Here is a 22,287-nt window from a genome sequence, read left to right on the forward strand (position 1 = left end):
GCATTGATCATATGATTTGAAAAAGTATAACTATAGTTTTGGAAAATATCCAAGAAAATGTCTTACATAGTTAATGATTTAAAACAGCTTAAATTATTGTATAATGTGTATCGGCATCACAAAAAACACATATGGACTTTATAAACATATTATAATTAATATAATTATATACATGTATGTTACAAACATAATATAATTAATATAACTATAATTTTTATCATTACCGATCAATATATATTTATAATAATAATTAAAATATACAATACAAAGTAATTGTCAAAACATACAAATAGAAGATTTCAAAAAATGAGGATTAAAATATATAACTGATGGTACAGCTGATTAGTTGTGATATTTTTTTTTCTTTTTTTTTTAAGTAATTCGCTTAATTTGTGGTCGCAATACATTATAAATATATATACAGTACATCATTTTGTAAAATTAACCCTATACAGTCTGTCCCCAATAAATGCGAATTTTTGATGAAGCGAACGGACATTAAAGTGATATATGTATGAAAAAATTCTATATATACAGTATATATGTGATATATGTGTGAAAACATTTTATATATACAATAACATTTCTTAATAATTTGGATATAGAAAAATTTTCTTATCGAGATATAATTATTTTTTTTTACTGTATACAATAAAAATATATAAGATCAATACGTGCAATACTTGACATGATAACTTAACAAGATTGAAAACTTCATTTTATAACATTAACAGAAAGAAATGATAAATAGAAATGTTATTTTAAAAATAACAAAAAAATCTTATAAAATTTTATTAATGATAAAAGATATATTTTTTTTATATTTTACATAGTTGAGCAACTATAAATTTAGTGAAACTTTTTCTCTATGTTTCAAAAGCATTAAAATATATATAATATAATACAATTGAATAAAAAAAAGATAGATTGCACAATGTAGCTTTGCACTGGCAGCAATATAATTACATCATATACACAGTTTTACTAAAAAGATCTGACATATTTGTGTATAATATATATGTATATATATAAGGCACATGGAATTACAAAATTATAATATTTAATATTTATACAATTAGTTCGAATTGCAAAAATTCTTAGGACTGAGGAATTGAATAGCTTGACAAGTATCATATTGAATGAGATCCTCGTTTCAATGACATTCTAGATTTGACATTCGCATAAATGATGTGGAACGTTTTGTACATTCGGATAATCAGCATCTAGTATCATCTGAAAGCTTGGATTCTCTTGATAAACTTTTACGCTATGATCATTATGAAAGATTAATTGTTCGTGAAGCAATGGAACATCCCTATTTTTATCCTATAATAAAAGAATAAGGTCGGTTGTGACCATGGTATCATTATATTCGAACTAATTATGTAAATAATTATATATATATATATATATATATATAATATATTATATACATATATATATTGTAATTATATATATAATTACAATATATATATATATATAAAATTATTATAATTTATATATATATATAAATTATTATAAGTTATTATTAGTACCATTAATTGTGTGCATATAATGCTATTAATTGCTATATACATTGCAATTATTTAACTGGATGAATCCAGTAAAATTGATGAGCCATCACATTTATCAGTCTTATGTTCATCTTTAATGTAACATTAATACAAAAGCAATATAAAATTTTTAGAAAACACTCTTATCATATACGGATTATTAATTTCAGAGAAGTTTCTAAAATACTTTAATAAAAATGAAGTAGCATTTATAAAAAGTCAGCAAACTTGCAAAAAGATTAAAATATATCTGTAAGATATTTGGCACTCATATATGGCAATATATTTATAAAAGATTTTATGAATGGCACAAAGGTATATTAAATTTATTATTAATATGTATATTAATTATAATTAACAATCTAATTATTCTATTATATTGCAGTAGTGCTTATATTTTATATATTGAGCGAGAAAAAGCTCCATTGTAAAAAAATGCACATTTATGAAGGAATTTTACTACATAAGTAGTAATTTATAAGTACTAATTTTCTGATAAATGCATGTGGCAGCAATATTGATGTTGATATATGACAAATAGATATATGTATATATATGTCACTAACGTAAACTGAAGCATATGTAATATGCAAAACATAGTTATATGATACATATTGTGTCATTATAAATAATATAGATACACGTATTAATTTGTGTATCTTATTGTAATCTATATTGCAATTATATATTATCACTTTTTTTTACTTTATTACTTTTTTACTTTACTTATAACGACATAATATTTCAAATTATAACAATAGATACAAATGCATTGAAAATCGTATTTTTTAAAAATTTGTATCTACATTTGCTGCAATAATACTATTATCACATATAATTGCATATTTACAGTATTGCATATTAAAATTAAGTCTGTATACTTCTGAGTTATTATAATCTTATACTTTTGAAATATTATTATAATCAATGAGTTTAAATATACTAACAGATCCGTACATATCAACTGTCATGAATTTGGTAAAATCTGTAGAAACATGTAGTTTGGTATGTGGATTTGGTGGTAATTCGACAACTGCTAATAATTCTGGCATTTCGGGATCTCTGCCTCTTTTGTCTGTCCAATATTCACTTACGGTACGAATGGCGTTGGCAGAAATATCTGCATTTAATACATTGTTTTGTAAATTAGATATATTGGCATCCATACTTCGACTGCTAGGCATTTGTAGGGTTCCAAATGGATTTAGGTTGAATGATGGAGTACTTGTGCTATGCCTGATACCCATTCGAGTTCTCTTCATAGTGCTCTTTGCTAAAGCAATGTTCCACCAAACTAACTCATTATTTGTTACTGATAGTAAAATCGAAACATCTATGGTAGTCGGAGCCCAAAACAATTGTATAATAGGATCTTTGTGGAAAGATAATTGAATGATCTCTATTTGTTTTCTTATATCTATAATCTAAAAACGAAAGAAAGATAAAATTAAATTCATACAAGCATGTAATTAATGAGCCAAGTCGTGCTAAATCGTGAAAGAAACTTACAGAAATTTGTCCTTTTTCAGTTCCAACGGCGATAAACTGTTCATTTTGCGAAATATCACAGCAAGTTACTTTCCATGGAAATAGATGAATAAAATAAGGGTCTTCATTCATTTCCATATAAGGCGGTAATACTGTTTTGTTCTTGCAAAAGTAATATAAAGCTAACTCATACGCTTCACTTAAGACCGCCAAGTAAATTTTGTTGCGACTAACACAACTAAATGAAATATGTGAAGATAGATGAAATTTAGTGATGCTTGTTAATTTCCAAGTTTCAGTGCATAAATTAAACTGAATTATTTTTATGTCAGTTTGTGTTATTATTGCCACATGATTGTCCATTAATTTGTGAATATTGATTAGTCTTGCAGTTATATTTCTAGATCTATCGATCATAGTTGCAGGTATCGTTCCTATCAGATTAGTATGTTGCCACATCTATTGAAGTATTAATAAAAGTATTAATATTTAAAATATTTTGAATATTTATATTGTAAGGTAATTGAATTAGGAACTTACCGATATATCATTATCATTTTGCTCACACATTATTATATTGGAATTACAGACGTTTATAATCTTCAGAAATATGTTTACTTTTTCCAGATTCAAAATAAAACTGGACGTCCTGGTTGTTATGTTATATACCATAAGGTTTTTTCCTGTGACATATACAACTTCCTTTCCATCAGAAGAAAGTTGTAAGTTTACTATTTTTCCATTTGAGTCAAGTTCTATTGTTTCTTCCCCATATGAGATGATTATTTTCTTTAACTGGCTTTCCTTGACTATAATGTCTCTTTGGTCATAAGGCTTAACTATTGCATCAAATGAATATTTCCTGCAATTGAACAAAAGAAATGATGTTAGAAGATTTAGGTTTAAAAAATAAAGTGTAGATGTATAAGAGAAAGTAGTGTAAAAATAATGTTCAAACGTATTACCCTGGTTTTTTGTTCAATTCCTGTGTTGGAAATTTCCATTTGTAAAATGATCTCTTCCCGTTTCCACATATCTGAAAGAAAAAAAAGAAATTACCCCATCATTTCAAACAATCTTACAAATTTAATTAATCTTTTAAATAACAAATCTTATAAATATATTAATTAATTAATAATAAAGAATAATACGTACAATGTGACAGCCTTCTTCTTCTAAATGATAAGTGTCTAAAGATGTGACACGACTTTTGTAAATAGCGATAATTGGGTCTCCACCTGAGGTTTGCCATACATTTATATAACCCGCAGAGTCAGCCGTAATCATATATTCACCATCATAAGTTATAGTTGCACAAACATAAGTTACAGGTCCATTTTCAATGCAAACCTTTCTTTGTTTGTCGAAAGAGTGCACGTTGTACCCATCCCAACACCATTTTACATGTAGAGCTTGCTTTTCGGTAACGATCATCAACCAGTTATCTTTTTTAGGTATATGATGAAAAAAGATGACCTTTTTGTCTGTTGATCGCAACAGACAAGGATTGAAACAGGCGAGATATCGATAACTAGCGTAATTATTGCAGTTTGTATATACAGAAAAAGACATCTTTGATTCGTCCATTATATGTAATAACGAACATTCAGCCGTAAATGTTATTTTCGTTATAATTTCCCTGTAATAAATGCATGCTGTATTATGTTATACTAACACATATATATACACATTATCATTTATATGTACAATTATACTTACGTGGGCTCTTTTTTTTCTTCAGTAAAAACAAGTTCCCCCTTTCGATTCCACATCTAAAAAAAAATGTACAAGACATCATAGAGAGAAAAAAAAAAATGAATAATATATTGTACATATTATAATTATGAAATAGTAAAATTGGCAAGTAAGAACTAAAGCATAGTAATTGGAGTGCAGGAAAGAAAAGGCAATATCTTCCTTTTTTCTCTTTCTTTATTTATTATATGTATTTTGAAGGAAACAAATATTTTGAAATATATTAATAAATAAAAAAAGAAAAAGGAAGATTCATATATTTATTAAAAATATATCTCCCTTTTTTCTCTCTCTTTATTTATTGTATGTATTTTGAAGAAAACAAATATTTTGAAATGTATCAATAAAAAAAAAAAAAAAGAAAAAGGGAGATTCAAATATTTATTAAAAATATATCTCCCTTTTTTCTCTCTCTTTATTTATTGTATGTATTTTGAAGAAAACGAATATTTTGAAATATATCAATAAATAAAAAAAGAAAAAGGAAGATTGAAATATTTATTACATTAATATAACAAATACCTGAATTCTTGATTTATTAGTGCATGCAACAACATATTGCTCGTTGTATCCAAATGCCATGTCCAATACCATTTCATCTTTGATCGAGAATTTTACCACACTATCGTCTAAATCATTATTATTTTTAAAAATGTTAGACCAGGAACTTTGTTTTTGTCGTGGGCTTTCCAAGTGTGTATTGTGATCATTAGATTCTAATTCATCATTCAAATGAAGAGGAAATAGCTTTATTATACCAGCACTGCTTAATGATAAGAAGCAATCACCATTCGTAGATACAATAAGTTTTTTAATTGAATCTTCATGGTTATGACCGTTAAAAACTTGTTGCTCATTGTTTTTGCAATTCCACAAGATTATTTTACCCGATTTGGTCCCAATCAAAATCCAATTAGAATAGTCTGTGAAAACTGACGTGCAGATGTCCATTGGTAGTTCGTGAGTTAAGGATGTATTCACATGTTCAAGGTTTTTATGATGAGATAAATACAGGTATTGCCCTTTTGTCATAGCTAGTTGTTTGGCAGTTTGCATAACGTATCCTTCATATGGATAGTTCATTGCAATTTGAATTATATCCAAGCATTTCTTTCGTCTATGTTCTATTATAATATGTGCTTGTTCTTGGAGAAATTTTTCGATATCATTGAGTTGTGTTCTATTATCGAAATATATAATATGTCCTCTGTATTTTTTCAAATCCAACAATAGGTCTGTTAAACCTGAATGAATTATTTTAGCTTGAATGAAACCAAAGTCCAAATAAAGTTTCGGAAACTCGTTAAACAACTCTGCTTCTTCCAAATGATGGCCAATATAGGAATAAATATAATTATCATCTGGCAATTTTGAAAAATCGTAATCGCAATGTTTGCGATATTTTTCAATAGCAGATATATGCATCTGTCTTAATTCTTCTTGCGTTAGTTTTGTTCTTAGGTGACATAACAATAAATCGTGTATGCCATAAATATAACTTTTCAAGTCCTCATTCCATTTTTTGGCTGCAAGAGATTTATGGCACAAATCAAGCATCAGTTCGTCAACTTGATATATATCTTCATCCCAGAGAATTGATAGAGTCTAAAAAAAGTTATTAAAAATTATTAATTGAGGAAAAAAAAGAAAGCATGAAATTATAATTTAAATATGATTATCTGTAGAGAGAAATGGGTTAAAATGGAATAGTTTTAAGGAAGATATAAAGTAAATAAAATAAAATTTTTTCAAGTAAAAATGTTTTGGAAATTTGACATTAAATAATGCATACACTAAAACAAAACTTCAATATTTCTTTATATTAATGTATAATAAATAAATATTTCGATCTTTTATACATGATTCTTTTACAAAATATTTTTTTACAAAACTTCGATTTTTTAAATAGTAACATGTATTATTTTTATAATAGGATGGCAATACATATTTTTCTGTATTATTTGTATTTAAAAACACTTTTGAACATTTGAAGATGATTCTTTTAATGATATTTTTTAAATAGAGATATTTTTTTAAGCGGAATATTATTATATTATTTGCAGTCAAAAACAATATGTAATGTACTACATATTGTTTTTCAATGCAAATAATATAGTAATATCCCGCTTAAAAAAATATCTCTATTTAAAAAATTATTAAAAGAATCATCTTCAAATGTCCAAAACCCTTTCACTTAAACATTTCATTTCAGTTTTATATTTTCTTTAAAACTATACAATTTTAATTTAACCCATACTTCTCTATGAATGACAACATTGATGTAAATCTTCATGCATTGTGTGTAAATTGCATATCTAATGAATTAACAAATGTTATAAATTTACTATACCTTTGAAGTTATGTTAACTTCTTCATTAAAAATAGCGAAATTTTTATAATATTCTTTCAAATTTGGTTTTAATTGTGCAATACACATATCAAAAATAGTTTCTTGTTTCTTAAAAAATTCTCTTATTACTCTGTAACAATTTCAATATAATTTTATTAATATTGTTAGAAATTAAATTATATTTAAAAATTATATAATGCTTATACTTGTTTTTTGCATCCTTCTTTTTCAAGGATTCAAGATAGTATTTCCATCTATTAGAGCGCATTTTCATGTCAAATTTAAATTCTTCAAATTGCGCAGCAAACATGGCAATGAGCAATGGCATACCCTTACATTCTTCATGAATTCTTTTTGCTTGTATAGGTAGTTTGTCCACGTCCATTTCCAGCACTTTAGCGAACAAACCTAATGTCTCTGTTTCTGTAAATCCATCATTCATCTGAAAACAATGCACATTTTGTTAAAAATAATTATATACTTTAACGCATATATACAATCATAAAATGAAATATATATTCTAATTATCTAAATATATACCTCTATTTTCTTATATACTTTTCCTTCTACGACATTGATATCAGCAGTAAGAACCAGAGTTTTACATTTAAAATCAAAAGCGTTAACAATCTTTTTATCAGATACACCATCTAAAATCAGTAGAGCATTGCGATTATCTGGCTGGCAAAAATAACCTTCAAAAAATCGGATTAAAGAATCTTTCTCCAGCAGAGTGAATGATTGTTCTGGTTGTATTGCCAAGTTCTTCATGTTATGATAGAGCGTGTTTAACTGAATTAGTATTTCGTCATCGATTGAACGATCGCATGTAAATTTAATCCAATAAATTTGATTCTAAAATAAAAATAAAGGAAAAATAATTTGTATGCAAAATATAATATTAAATTATTAAGGGCGCCTAATAACGAAAAAAACATACAGAAAATACATTTTTCGGTAATCTTTTATCTTGAAGACTATTAGCAGTTAGACTTGATTTTCCAAATCCCTTCATACCATGTAATACAATGTATTCTGCAGGTTTCAATTGTTGTAAAGCCGTCGTCAACTGTATAATCTGTAAACATAATATATTATATAATAAAATTTTATTTTATAAATTAGGTAATTAAAATTACACACAGTTCAAAAATACACACATATACATATATACATGCTGTTATATATATATGACTTTATTATAGATTATTATTATTATATGACTTATTGTATTATTATATGACTTATTGTATTATTTCATTATGTTAACTTATGTGTGTGTGTGTATTCAAGCTGTATAAAAGTAGTGAAATTGAGTAACTTAGTATAAACTTACAATTTAGATTCCATATGTATGCATGGAAAGAAACAAAAGTCAATAAGAAAAAACGAAATAATGTATCATAACATCTATAATACCACAAAATTAAATATATTACATCTGATGTTATGAAAGAAAAAAAGCTACAACTTCTCTTTATATTTAAAAATATTTAAAGTAATTTTATCACAAAGATTACGCGATATAAATACCTTCTTTTGTGTAATAATATAATCTGACATATACTTTGTAATATGTATTATAGGGATAATATGTCAGATATAATTTTATCTTATCACATCAGAACTTATAATCAAAATGTGGTCAGATAATGACTCATATAATCTAATATCATATAGATATTATACTTGTAATTATACCTTTTCTTCTCTGGTAACTGTCAATGGAGAAAGGGGTGGCATATTAGCAGGTCCAACATAAAAATCTACTTCTTCATTGCTTTCTACTTTGTAATTACATAACAATTTATCTATTTGCTCACTAAGCCAGATGTAGTGATGTTTTAAGGATTGATGAAAAACATCAAAAGCATGTGGGCCACATCTTAAAAATGTTAATACAAAAACATAATGATTTACTACATATTATATGTGATAAAATGATTTATTATGTATTATATTATATCGAACTCTCTGTTTATTGTAAGTTTTATATTGTTAAATAAATAATTGTTAGCATAAATTGCAGCATATGATTAGTGTTATTTATTAGTAAAAATAGGATAAAAATTTAAATAACAATTAAGGTAAAAACAGATATGAAAGATTAAACATGTGCACATATAAAACAAAAGAAAGTATAAACATACCTTGGAAGTATATGTAACAATTTTTCTGCTCTTTCTTCTTTAGAAACCCCAGTGTAAATGTTCTCAATATCATTTCTTTCTAAAATCTTATTGCGTTGTAAAGGTTCTAAAATGTCATTCTCAATATCTAAATCATCGATTATATTTTTTCTCAATTGGCGGAGAATTTCCTGATGAAACTGCTCCATCATGATTAAAGTTTATAATCCAAATTCCAATACTATAGCTTGTCTCGTCACAAATTTAATATATATCTAAAAAGAATTAATTATGATAAATCATTTAATTTTCTACTAATTTCAATTATATATAATTAATTTATATATAATTATATATAAATTATATATAATTAAATTCTAACACATATATACAATTCTATCTAGTTTTAATAAATTTCACAAACTCCAGTGGAGAAAACCCTAAAGAAAGAATTATATTAAAGAATTATAAGAAGTATAACTTGTAATGTTAATAATGTAACTTTTATTTTGATATAGTGTAATAAATACAAAAATATATAATAAAATCTACCCAGATAGCAAAGTCTGTTCGAGCATAACATTTTTTGCAACAATTTTTGCAAACATCTGCGACAAATTTTTGTCAACAGAAAGATTACAGATTGTATACAAGACCTGTTACATTAAATAATGAAAGCAGAATGTCACCAAAAATACTGCAAAACCTGCTGACATAAATTAACAGCAGGTCAGTAAAGAGAAATCAAATAAGATTTGTACAGAATTATCATAGTAGATTGGCAGCAGAAATTAAGCAGGACCTGCGCAACGCAGTTTGATGTCTGATTGGCAGCAGAAATTGAAGGGTCTGCGCAATGCAATCTTCTCACATTACCTGTTAGCAGGATCTGCATGGTTTCTGTTGCCAATCTGCTCACATCTGCCGACAGAACACAAGCTTAATGCGAACACAGATGGCTATGGTTTTGGTGTGGGATTCTGATCAAATCTGCTGCCAATCTGCTAGTATTTTGCTATCTGGGCACTTATCTTCATCACCTATTTTCCTTGAATATAATTTGTTAGTGTAAACAATGATAAAGAAAAATACATAATAAAATCTATTTATTTAATATCTATTTTGAGTGTGAATACAAATATACATACATCATTTTGCAGAATCACATAAAGCAATGCGTTACTGTAAATATCAATATATCATTTGCAATATATATTCAATGATGAAATTGTTCCAGAATCTCATCTTTATCATCACTTTTAGCTTTACATATTTATATCTTCATAGTATATATAATCTGTTCACCTTATTAGAAAAATATATATAAATATCACACATTATATAATACATATGTGTGATATTTAATGATATAAATGAACTCTTCCAACAAAAAATGCTATCCCATGTTTAGACAGATATATATTTATTATATCCCATGTTTAGACAGATATATATTTATTATATAATAAATTTATTAATTTGAAGGAGAGAAATAAAAATAAATACATATTTATATATATATAAGTTCTACTTAAATCCAAAATGCTGATGCAATCTGACCTTGAAAAATGAACTTATTAATAATATACTAATTTTCTTACGATTGCAAAGCTAGAAAAGATTATCCTAATGATAAATCCCAAATACTGCGCAAATCGATAAAATTTATCAATCGTGATTTCATAAAAATACGAGTTTTAGATCGAATAATAAAAAAAGGAGCTTTCTTTATGTGTCTTTTTTATGCGTCATATTTTTACGGTATTCTCTTCTTCCGATAAATATTCATTTCTTCTTTTTCCCCGCATTGGAGATATAATTTTTTATGCAAATAAAAGTAAAAAATGTAGGGAAAAATTTGTTCATATGAAATTTCGTTTTTCGAGAAAATTGAATTTTTTTTAAAAATATATATGTAATATCTCTTCTCGTGAAAAGCAAAAATTCAATTTTCTCAAAAAACGAAATTTCATATGAACAAATTTTTCCCTACATTTTTTACTCGTATTTGCATAAAAAAAATTATCTCCATTGCATTTGTACCACGATTTCCGATATGTCCTGTATATTTTTTAATCTTTTTTTTTAATATTCTGAATTGGAACGTATATCACGATCTTTTCTCACGTCTCGTCTTTTTTTTTTTTTTTGTTCTCGCGCAACATTTTATAGAATCGCCATTTTGATCCTTATATTCGCGAATCTTCATTTTCTCCTTTATTTCGCGAACTACCCGCTCTTTCTTTCTTACTAACCTTTTTTTTCCTAGAAGAATAGATGTTATATTTCACATCTGAAGGATTATTTATCTCGTACATTAATCCCTCGGATGTAAAATCAATCTTCACGGGATCAACAGGAGTCTCTCTCCAACTCTTTGTTCGAAAATATTCAACTAATCTCTCGCCGTAAGAACAATACAGTACTTGCAGGTGTTGACGCTGTTAGAAAGATCACAGACTGCCACCGACCAAATACATACGGGGTATTGAATGGCTACTGCAGCCAGTGGCAGGGGACAAATCTCTCCGATGGGACTTTCGCGCGCATGCGTGAGTCATTGTGGTCATTGACGCATAATCGACTCCAGCATGCCATAATAAACTTGTATTAAGATTCTATACACATGTTTTTTTTTCTTGTTATGATCTATATAAATTATTAATTCTTTTATTTGTTATAATTTTTATGTTTTAACAACATATATATATACAACACATATATTATAAATAATAATTTATATAAAACTTCCAAGAAAAAAAAAAAGAAAAAATATATATATATACAGGGTGTCCCAGTTATCTTCCGTCATCTTTCAAAGACAGATTCCTGGGATCATTTGAAGACGATTTTTCCTCAGCAAAAATGTCAATGAAGGCCATCATTTTTTGCATGTTCCCGATTTTTGTCATCATATATCTTTGCAATTAAGTCTTAAATTAAAATTCAGCTAAAATAAACTCTATTTAAAATTAATCAAAAAATGTGGTTCCATTAATATTTTATTTCTACAAAGCTTAGTTTACAAAAAACACCTTATTTCCAATCACTTATAATTTGAAAATTATTAAGCCTCGACACATTTCGTTGAGGAAAAATCGTCTTCAGATGATCCCAGGAATCTTTAAAAGATAACGAAAGATAACTGAGACACCCTGTATATATATATATATATATATATATATATATATATATATAAAATCAAATTTATAATTGTATGATTCCACATAAATTATATACATGATTCTATTTGTACATTTGTACATAAATGCATATATTGAGTTAATAAAGTTTAGAATTTGTCAGTGGAGATGAGAATGAGAGGGAAAAACAGAATTTCTGAAATTCTCACCTATGAATTTACTTATATATTTAAATATAATATAAAATTTATATTCAAAGAAGTTCAGATTATACCGCATTTAATACTCTTGTTCTTATCATTCAATTTGATTAATTTATTCATTTTATTCATTAAATTTAATAACAATTTTTTAATAAAAATAACGAGCAAAACTGAAAAACTTTTTAAAATATTATAATCTTGAGGACATATGTCAAAATCAAAATTATTTCAAATGGATCCTTAATCTACACATTTATCTACATTTATCTACATCTACATTTATCTAATATAATTGTAGGTATATAATCAATAGATTCAGAAACACGATCACTCATTAAGGAATTAATTAATGATCGAATGTGATCATATAAATTTTTAAAAAATATATATTCTGTAATAGGAAAAAGGAGAGATCTCAATTTCAAAAATATTGTATAATATATACAGATAATCTGTGCTTAAAGATATCTATAAATTATATGAACATTATTTCTTCAATTACATGAATCTTTTTTCTTTAAAAATATAGTTAGTATTTCCATAAGATTAAAATTTTTGATATTTTATTTTTTGTTTATAATATCCTGTAAAACATATTTTAATTAGTTGTGAAAATATATGAGTATTCATAAAGAGATATTAAAATAGATCTTGCAAAGAATATAATACTTTCACAAAAAATGCAATCATCTTTTTTTTTAATTTTTTTTAAAATAATATCTAAAAGAAATAAAATCTAAAAGAATAGGATAAAATACCATTTTCATTTCCAAAAATGAGCGCACGCTCCTTGAAGCTTGTTGAAAGGCTGTCTCAAATCCAGCACTTCCAACGTCCTATTAATAAAAAAAATCTTGATTAATTATATGGTAAAAAAATTTATATTAGATATATTTATATATTTATATGTTTATAAATTTAATATATAATTAATTTATTATATAATTTAATATATAATTTTATCTATACAATATAGAATTTAATATATAATTAGAAATTTTTAATATAGAATTTAATATAATATTAGAAACTTTTAATATGAAAATATAAATATAAAATTTATATTAATTGTATATTTTTATACAATAAAGAATGCTTGTCTATTAAATATAGGAAACTTTCATTTTTTTATATGAGAAAAATCTTATGCAATAAAACATACAAATAAAGGATCTCTTATGGTAATTATTCCAGCTGGATCATATTTCCCAAGTAGTTCAATCGTCGCTCGCTTATCCTTCGGTCGCATCTCATACAGTTCGCTCATAATATACTTATCCATTCCGAATATCCAATCGAATTTATAGAAATCATTTTTTGTGATCTAAAAATAATTTTTGTCAAAAAAGAATTTTATATAAAGAGATTTCAGACTCACTTGTCTCGCGATATGAGAGTAATTCGTAATTCCTTCCTTTTGAAGAGTGGACATTGCTCTAGGTTCTGGAGCATTACCTATGTGATAGTCCAAAATAGCAGCACTTTCTACCTCCCAAAAATCAGATAAACCCATTTTTTGTACTTGATCCTGAAACACTGCCTCTGCCATAGGAGAACGGCAACTGTTTCCTGTGAAAAAATAATTCGAGTCCAATTTGGGAATATTTAAAAAAATATGTTTTTTACACATTGCTACAAATATTCATAAACTATATATGATATTCACAAGCTGGAATTCAAATTTTTCAAAAGATTTCTTTTAATAGATGAAAATATTTACAAATATGTACAAATATTTTTTTTCTCACATTTTTTATGAATTTTACATAGAAAGATTCAATGTAATATACGAATATAAATATATATATGTATTAATTTACATATTACGTATGAATAAATTCAAAAACGAAAAATTTAGGATTATTTTATTCTATAAAAACATGTACAATAAATATATGTGATAAAAATATATTTTTCGTTAAAATATATTTAATAAAAATATTTAATTTTACATATCAAATACATTATATTTAAAATTTTTTAAAATATCTTATATTATTAATTTTGTATAAATTCTCGATACGCAATTCGTTTCATTAATCTATGCATAAAAGCATTAAGGTCAAGTAATCGAAAAACGAATATCTTACGAGATATTTTATAGTTTATGCAAAATTATGTCAATTTAATATATATATCTCGTAAATTATTCAATTTTTGGCTATCCTTATAACTTTTTACATGAAATATTGTGAAGAATTGCTTTATATGAAATTAAAGTAATCCCATTTTAAAAAATTAGATACACCTTGAAGTCCTTTTAATCTACAAAAAAATTCTCAATCTACAAACAAATTGTTTATATTATAGGAGGTTCCCCTCCATATCAAATGTTTTCTATATATTTTTTATATATTTTCAACTTTAATTTAACATTTACATCAATTATTTTATATAAATCGCCCTGTATATATATAAGCATACTATATATAAGCAATCTTAATTCAACCATCAAATTTTTGTGCGAGAAAAAAAATTGAAATGATAATATATAATTTCCATTCTTTATTTTTAAAGCAATAGGAAATAATTCAAAAAATTATCAACAATCAATAAATTAAAGTGTATACCTAAACAAACCATAAGGACTTTCTTCTTTTCCACCATTTTTTAATTCCTTTCCAATTGCAAGTTATATATTGTCTATAAAGTCTAGGAAAATCAGAAAGAATTATTTAATATATATTCAACTTTTTCCAGATACGACTTTCTCACAACTGATGATGGTGCATATGTATCAATTAGCGACATATAATCAGAAACTAATAGCGCCAATGACGAACAGTTTTTGATTGATCACTGTAAAATCATGGTTTTTCCGCCATCTTGTACCCCATGACGTCTTTTTCATATATTATGTAATATTATATGATATTATATGTAATATTATAAGTTTATAACATAATCTCAATTAGCTTACATAATTTTTTTTTAAATTGAGAAAGATTGTTTTGCTAGGAAGAACTGCTATAATAATTGAAAAAATTACCAAATTATGTTTATATATTATATATATTATTATACAGGGTGTCCTAAAAGTCCCGGACCGGTTGAATATTTCATAAACTATGCATTTTAGAAAGAAATGTTTCAGACAAAAGTTGTATGGCTTGAAAGGGGCCATCAGATAGTGGCAATGATTCGATCTTGGAGAGTCATTTGAAAGTGACGTAAATAATCAATTGGTGTAAAGAAAAAACATAGTTGTTTTTAAGAAAAAAAATATGTAATTTGCAATTAACAATTACATATTTTTTTTCAAAACAACTATGTGTTTTTTTTACACCAATTAATTCCTCTCATTATTTTGTACATAAAAGTATTAAGGTAAGATAATCGAAAAATGAATATTTTACTAGATATTTTATGGTTCTGCAAAATTAAGAAATGATTTCAAGCCTCATAACTCGAAAAATACTCAATGAAGAAATACTTTATTATAGTTTTGGAAAGCTCTCGAGATAAGCTATACGAATATGTAATAAAAAATAGGAGGTTCCATTTAAGAAATTGAAGGTGACCTTTACGTCACCTTCAAATGACTCTCTCATGTCAAATCATTGCCACTATCTGATGGCCTCCTTCAAGCTATACAACTTTTGTCTGAAACATTTCTTTCTAAAGTGCATAGTTTATGAAATATTCGACCGGTCCGGGACTTTTGGGACACCCTGTATATCTAAATGCATTGATATATTTATATTATATGTTAATATATATTTTACATTTTGCATTTATTATGATATTATTATGAAAGATAATAAGAAAGATAAAATATAATATAGCGTCACTATACATTTAAATGATTTACTCAACGTAGAAATAAGAATAATTAAATCAAATAGACACTGCCAAATGCTTCATATAGCAAACTCGTTTTGTTACAGTATGATTAGACTCGAAACACAAGGATATGTGATGTTAATGACGTCATAGGGTATAAGATGGCGGATAGAAATCGTGGTGGGGAGTCATTGGTGCATCTCTGATCTCTGATTATAAGGTTCGGTCAGTCCAACAGTGACCAATTCGATAAGCTACGTTAGATTTTGACAAGTTGCATTTTCGCAAAATATACATAAGTGAAATATTGAAAATATACATACATTTATTTACAAAATTTATAAATTTTCAATATTTCACTTATGTATATTATTTTGCGAAAATGCAACTTGTCAAAATCTAACCTAGCTTACCGAATTTTGTTTCAGTGGTTACTTAACTACTAATTAAGCTAACTAGCCACTGTTGGACCGGGCCTAAGTGTCTAATATCAATATATGCAATATTTTCAATACAGTACATACTTATAATTACTGATAAATAAAGACAATGTTAAAACCAATTTGCAGATTCCGCCATTCTTTAAAACTCTATTTTTTCATCTGATCGAGAAGACATTCTGATTGCTTTGAAGCGTTTGTTTGACCAATCAGAATAAAAGGAGTGAAGATTTTTGTAATCTGATTGATCAATCAAAAGCTTCAAAGCATTCAGAGCGTATCCCCGATTGTATCCATACAGATTATATCGAATCTTTTTTCTTTGAATATTTAGTATTTCCTTAAAATAAAAATTTCTGATATTTTATTTTTTGTTTATATTTTGTTTATAATATAATGTAAAATATATTTTAATTATTTATTTTATGAAAATATATGAGTATTCACAAAAAGATATTAAAATAGATCTTGTAAAGAATACTTTCACAAAAAATACAATTATCTTTTTTTTAAATTTTTCTTTAAATAATGCTCTAAAAGAATAGGATAAAATACCATTTTCATTTCCAAAAATGAGCGCCTGACTCCTTAAAGCTTGTTGAAAGGTATTTTCAAATCCAGTACTACCAATATCTTATTAACAAAAAAGATCTATTGATTAATTTTATGATAGAAAAATTTATATTAGATATACTTGTATATATTTATGAATTTAAAATTTAATATATTAAAAATTTTTAATATAGAATATAATATTAGAAATTTTTAATATTAAAATATAAATATAAAATTTATATAATTACGTATTAGAAAAATACAATAAAGAATGCTTGATCTATTAAATATAGGAAACTTTCATTTTTTTTATATGAGAAAAATCTTATGCAATAAAACATACAAATAAGGGATCTCTTATAACAGCTATTCCATCCGGATCATATTTCCCAAGTAGTTCAATCGTCGCTCGATTATCCTTTGGTCACATCTTATACAGTTCGTGCATAATATCCTTATCCATTCCGAATATCCAATCGAATTTATAGAAATCTTTTTTTTTTGACCTGAAAATAATTTTTGTCAACAAAAAATTTCATATAAAAAAGATTTCAGACTCACTTGTCTCGCGATATGAGAGTAATTCGTAATTCCTTCCTTTCGAAGAGTGGACATTGCTCTAGGTTCTGGAACATTACCTATGTAATAGTCCAAAATAGCAGCACTTTTCACCTTCCAAAAATCGGACTAAACCATTTTTCGCACTTGATCCTGAAACACTGCTTCTGCCATAGGAGAACGGCATTTATTTCCTATGTGAAAAAAATCATTCGACTTTAATTTGGGAATATTTTAAAAAACATGTTATTTACAAATTGCCGCAAACTAATTGCGATATTTACAGCTGTAATTCAAATGTTTCAAATAATTTCTTTTAATAAAAATATTTACATGCACAAATATTTCTTTCTCTCAATTTTTTATAAATTTTGCATAGAAAGATTCGATGTATGTGATATACAAATATAAATATAATAAATTTAATAATTTATTTATGCATAATATATAATTAATTTATATATTATGTATGAATAAATTCGTTTAAAAAATGAATAAATGAAAAATTTAGGATTATTCTATTCTATAAAAACATATTATAAATATATACGATAAAAATATATATTTCACATTAAAATATATTTAATAAAAATATTTAATTTTACATATCAAATACATTATATTTAAAAAAATATATTTTTATATTTTTAATTTTTAATAAATTTTCGATACACAATTCGTTTCATTAGTCTAATCTGCATAAAAGCATTAAAGTCAAGTAATCGAAAAATGAATATTTTACGACATATTTTATAGTTTATGCAAAATTATGTCAACTTAAAATATAAAATATCTTGTAAATTATTCAATTTCTAACTATCTTACTCTTGTAACTTTTTACAAGAGAATGAAATATTGTAAAGCATCGATTTATATGGAGAAATTAGAGTAATCCTATTTTTAAAAAATTTAGACCTTGAAGTCCCTCTTTAATCTACAAAAGTCTCAATCTACAAAAAATATTATTTATATTATAGGAGATTTCCCTCCATGTCAAATATTTTATGTATGAAGAATTTTTTTATATATCTTAAACTTTAGCTTAATATTTACATCGATTATTTTATATAAATCGCTCTGTATATATATTATATAAAAGCAATCTTAATTCAATCATTAAATTCTTTTTACGAGAAAAAAAATTGAAATGATAATAATTTTCATTCTTTATTTTTAAAGCAATAGAAGATATAAGTGAAAAAGTTATCAACAATCAATAAATTAAAATATATACCTAAACAAACCATAAGAACTTTCTTCTTTTGCACCATTGTTGATTCCTTTCTAATTGTAAATTATTGCTTATAAGTTCTAGGAAGATTAAAAAGAATTATTTAATATCTATTCAACTTTTTCGAGATACGACTTTCTCACGACTGATGATAATGCATATGTATCACTGCAATATTTCAATACAGTATATACTTATAATTACTGGCAAATAAAGATTACGTTAAAATCAGTTTTTTGCAGATTCTATCATCTTTAAAACTCTATCTTTTCATCATGTATAAAATAAGCATATATTGCCATTTAAATTCGAAAGACATCATTCTCTTCCTGTTTGATCATAATAAGATACTATTAAAGAATGAAGGCAGATTCTTGAATATATTCGTGTGGGAGATATACATACGTATGTGCAAATTCCATTCTTGTGAAAAATCTATGCATAGTCAGAGGCATAGCCACGAGGAGTGACAAGAGCAGGAAAATTAATTATTAATTAATTTTTGTTCAATTATTTGCATATTCCTTTTTTTTGCTCATCAGATAGCAAAACTTCTGTCAGTATTCTTGCCTGCTCTAACATTTCTACCTGGCTATGTCTTGTGCATGGTCGATAATACCATAAAATGTTTGTTTTGTTATTTTTGAAATAGCTACATAAACAATTTATACATTTTCGATAATAAAACAATAGTAAATGACCTAAAATACTCGCATGGTCTAATTAACTTTTATAACTGTCTTTGATATAATCAAAATGGTCGGTGATATCAATCTTGTATCATCTTCAGGCCTACTGGGTCCACTTGGTGGACATGAAAATCTAGGACTGTCGATCTTTAATATCTCGTCGGTGATCTGGCTCAGAACTTTATTTGTGATGCCTATGTATGAATTTTTAATTTATCTTGTATTCTATTATATCAATGCTTATAATATACATTTATCATAATATATGCTTATTATATAATATATACTTATTATTATGTTTTTTATAGACTTTTTATAGACTTTAAAGCATTGAAAATCTATTTTTTCAATGTAATATATTAGATATAAGTGAGATACAATTCTTCACAAAAATAACTCTTTATTACATTTTACATACACATTAAAGATATATTTTAAGAATTTCAATTTTATTTGTTTCAAAATATTTAATATTGAAAATGAAAAAATCACGAAATAAATATTCAGAATTGAAAAAAAAAAACATAATTATTCTCAATATTTTAAATAGCAGTCACAAATTACGAAAAATTATAATATAAAATTTCATTAGTTTACATTAAAATGTATTTTCCTAAAATTGTATTTAAATTAATATTTAGATTACTCTTCACATTAATTTGCATGTTTGTTCAAAAATGCTGTTACACTTCTCAGGCATTGTTCATAAGCCTTTTGAAATCCTGCACTACCGCCATCCTGCAGGAAAATTAAAAACAATTTAACATTCGCATTTTTTCCTAATCCTATAAATGTTCAAGAATGACATACAAAATATGGATCTCGTATTATGATTTCTCCATTTGGATCATAACTTCCTAAAAGTTCCACTTTTGCCCGACATTCTTTTGGCTTTAGATTATTTAAATCTTGAATGTTAGCATTGTCCATGCCAAATATCCAATCAAACTTATCAAAATCATCTTGTGTAATCTGTATAAATGAAAGAGATTTAAATACAATAAGCAATGACTCGAATAATTCTAATCAATTATTAATTATTTAATTTTAATCATAATGTTTATATATTTCTTCTAAAAAAATTTTATAAGTTATTCATATAAAAAAGATTTATATAAAAAAGTTAAGATTATATATTGTTATTTATATCAATTACAATTAATAGGAAATTTATTATAATTGCAACGTTTAATTTCAGCTGTAGTCTTACTTGGCGTGCTCTGTGAGAGTATCTAGTGATCCCATTTTTCTTCAGCGTACTCAAAGCTCTATGATCTGGCACTTTACCCGTATGATATCCCATTATAGCAGCACTTTCTACTTCCCATTGATTCTTCAAACCTCTTTTACTCATTTCATTTTCAAATACAGCTTCTGCTATCGGTGAACGACAAATATTGCCTACAATATGAAATATTAGCAAATAATTAATAAATATTACAACTACACACATAATAAACATCATTTAATTTAATAAACATCATATATATAACCATCTTATATAAATTTAGACCATTTTTTTTCCATTATATGTATAATATTTTTACCTAAACATATCATAAGTACTCTTTTTTTCTGTGACATCTTGATATAAAATACAATTTACTTCTGTATATAATTAAAAATAAAATTTTTAAAAAGTACTTTATATATTTCACATCACGAACAAGATGTTAATGACATAAGAGGTTTGTTTTTTATTCCTGCACTGGCTGCACTAGTTCAAAAAGTGTACACTAAAGTGTTCGTTATTCCAGAACTGATGTAGCCGATACCGTTCGTTATTCCAGTGCAGGAAAACTTAGTGCACGAGTTCACTGAACTGGTTGCACTAGATCTGGAGGTAGTGCAAGCAGTGTAGAGCAACCAAGGAGGTGTTTTTTATTCCTGCACTGAATATAGCCGGCAATTTCAAAACTTAAAGGTTAATGTAAGTATAAAAGTAGAAGTTTTTTTAGATCAAAAAAAAATTTTACAAAATTTATATTTCAATATATATATATATATATATTGTTAATAATGGTAATGTATATATATATATATAATGTTCACAATTTATATAGTAAAAATCGTTATCAGTTACTGTTATATATATATATATATATATATATATATATATATATATATATATGTATGTATATATATTAAAATATAAATTTTGTAAAATTTTTTTTATCTAAAAAAACTTCTACTTTTATAATTACATTAACCTTTAAGTTTTGAAATTGCCGGCTATATTCAGTGCAGGAATAAAAAACACCTCCTTGGTTGCTCTACACTGCTTGCACTACCTCCGGACCTAGTGCAGCCAGTTCAGTGAACTCGTGCACTAAGGCCGGTATTCATAGTCCGATCTTATATTTGAGATCGTCTTAGTCCCGATCTACAATAGGTAATTTAAGCCCTAAGC

General features: G+C 25.7%; 3 protein-coding genes across 11 annotated transcripts; all 3 read right to left on the minus strand.

Annotated features, from left to right (window-relative positions):
* Positions 1-2,309: 2,309 nt before the first annotated feature.
* LOC105257852 (apoptotic protease-activating factor 1) lies at positions 2,310-11,801 on the minus strand. Of its 5 annotated transcripts, XM_025413632.1 has the most exons (15): positions 11,531-11,801; positions 10,424-10,580; positions 9,297-9,550; positions 8,848-9,031; positions 8,087-8,224; positions 7,687-8,001; positions 7,353-7,588; positions 7,147-7,276; positions 5,319-6,401; positions 4,761-4,813; positions 4,197-4,680; positions 4,007-4,077; positions 3,582-3,903; positions 3,063-3,500; positions 2,311-2,977 (listed from the first exon to the last, which is right to left on the minus strand). In XM_025413632.1, exons 3-15 carry the CDS (start codon positions 9,485-9,487, stop codon positions 2,453-2,455), a joined length of 4,170 nt encoding a protein of 1,389 aa, XP_025269417.1. In that variant the 5' UTR covers positions 9,488-9,550; positions 10,424-10,580; positions 11,531-11,801; the 3' UTR covers positions 2,311-2,452. The 5 variants fall into 5 exon arrangements, with proteins under 5 accessions (XP_019885106.1, XP_025269417.1, XP_019885105.1 ...); XM_020029547.2 differs by lacking the exon at positions 10,424-10,580 and having other exon boundaries at positions 2,310-2,977; positions 8,087-8,215; XM_020029546.2 differs by lacking the exon at positions 10,424-10,580.
* Positions 11,802-12,373: 572 nt separating this feature from the next.
* LOC105257851 (low molecular weight phosphotyrosine protein phosphatase 1) lies at positions 12,374-19,394 on the minus strand. 5 transcript variants are annotated; one of them, XM_025413757.1, is made up of 6 exons: positions 16,929-17,010; positions 15,192-15,273; positions 14,000-14,190; positions 13,784-13,945; positions 13,380-13,457; positions 12,374-12,397 (listed from the first exon to the last, which is right to left on the minus strand). In XM_025413757.1, exons 2-6 carry the CDS (start codon positions 15,226-15,228, stop codon positions 12,380-12,382), a joined length of 486 nt encoding a protein of 161 aa, XP_025269542.1. In that variant the 5' UTR covers positions 15,229-15,273; positions 16,929-17,010; the 3' UTR covers positions 12,374-12,379. The 5 variants fall into 5 exon arrangements, with proteins under 5 accessions (XP_025269542.1, XP_025269537.1, XP_025269534.1 ...); XM_025413752.1 differs by lacking the exons at positions 12,374-12,397; positions 16,929-17,010 and adding exons at positions 13,158-13,205; positions 19,383-19,394; XM_025413749.1 differs by lacking the exons at positions 12,374-12,397; positions 16,929-17,010 and adding exons at positions 13,158-13,205; positions 17,743-17,874.
* Positions 19,395-20,425: 1,031 nt separating this feature from the next.
* On the minus strand, positions 20,426-21,785 carry LOC105257850 (low molecular weight phosphotyrosine protein phosphatase). The gene is made up of 4 exons (XM_011268746.2): positions 21,425-21,785; positions 21,088-21,278; positions 20,688-20,849; positions 20,426-20,615 (listed from the first exon to the last, which is right to left on the minus strand). Exons 1-4 carry the CDS (start codon positions 21,459-21,461, stop codon positions 20,532-20,534), a joined length of 474 nt encoding a protein of 157 aa, XP_011267048.1. The 5' UTR covers positions 21,462-21,785; the 3' UTR covers positions 20,426-20,531.
* Positions 21,786-22,287: the final 502 nt, after the last annotated feature.

Source organism: Camponotus floridanus, unplaced genomic scaffold, assembly GCF_003227725.1.
Source record: "Camponotus floridanus strain SB8 unplaced genomic scaffold, Cflo_v7.5 scaffold11, whole genome shotgun sequence".
In the NCBI taxonomy this organism is placed as follows: Eukaryota; Metazoa; Arthropoda; class Insecta; order Hymenoptera; family Formicidae; genus Camponotus; species Camponotus floridanus.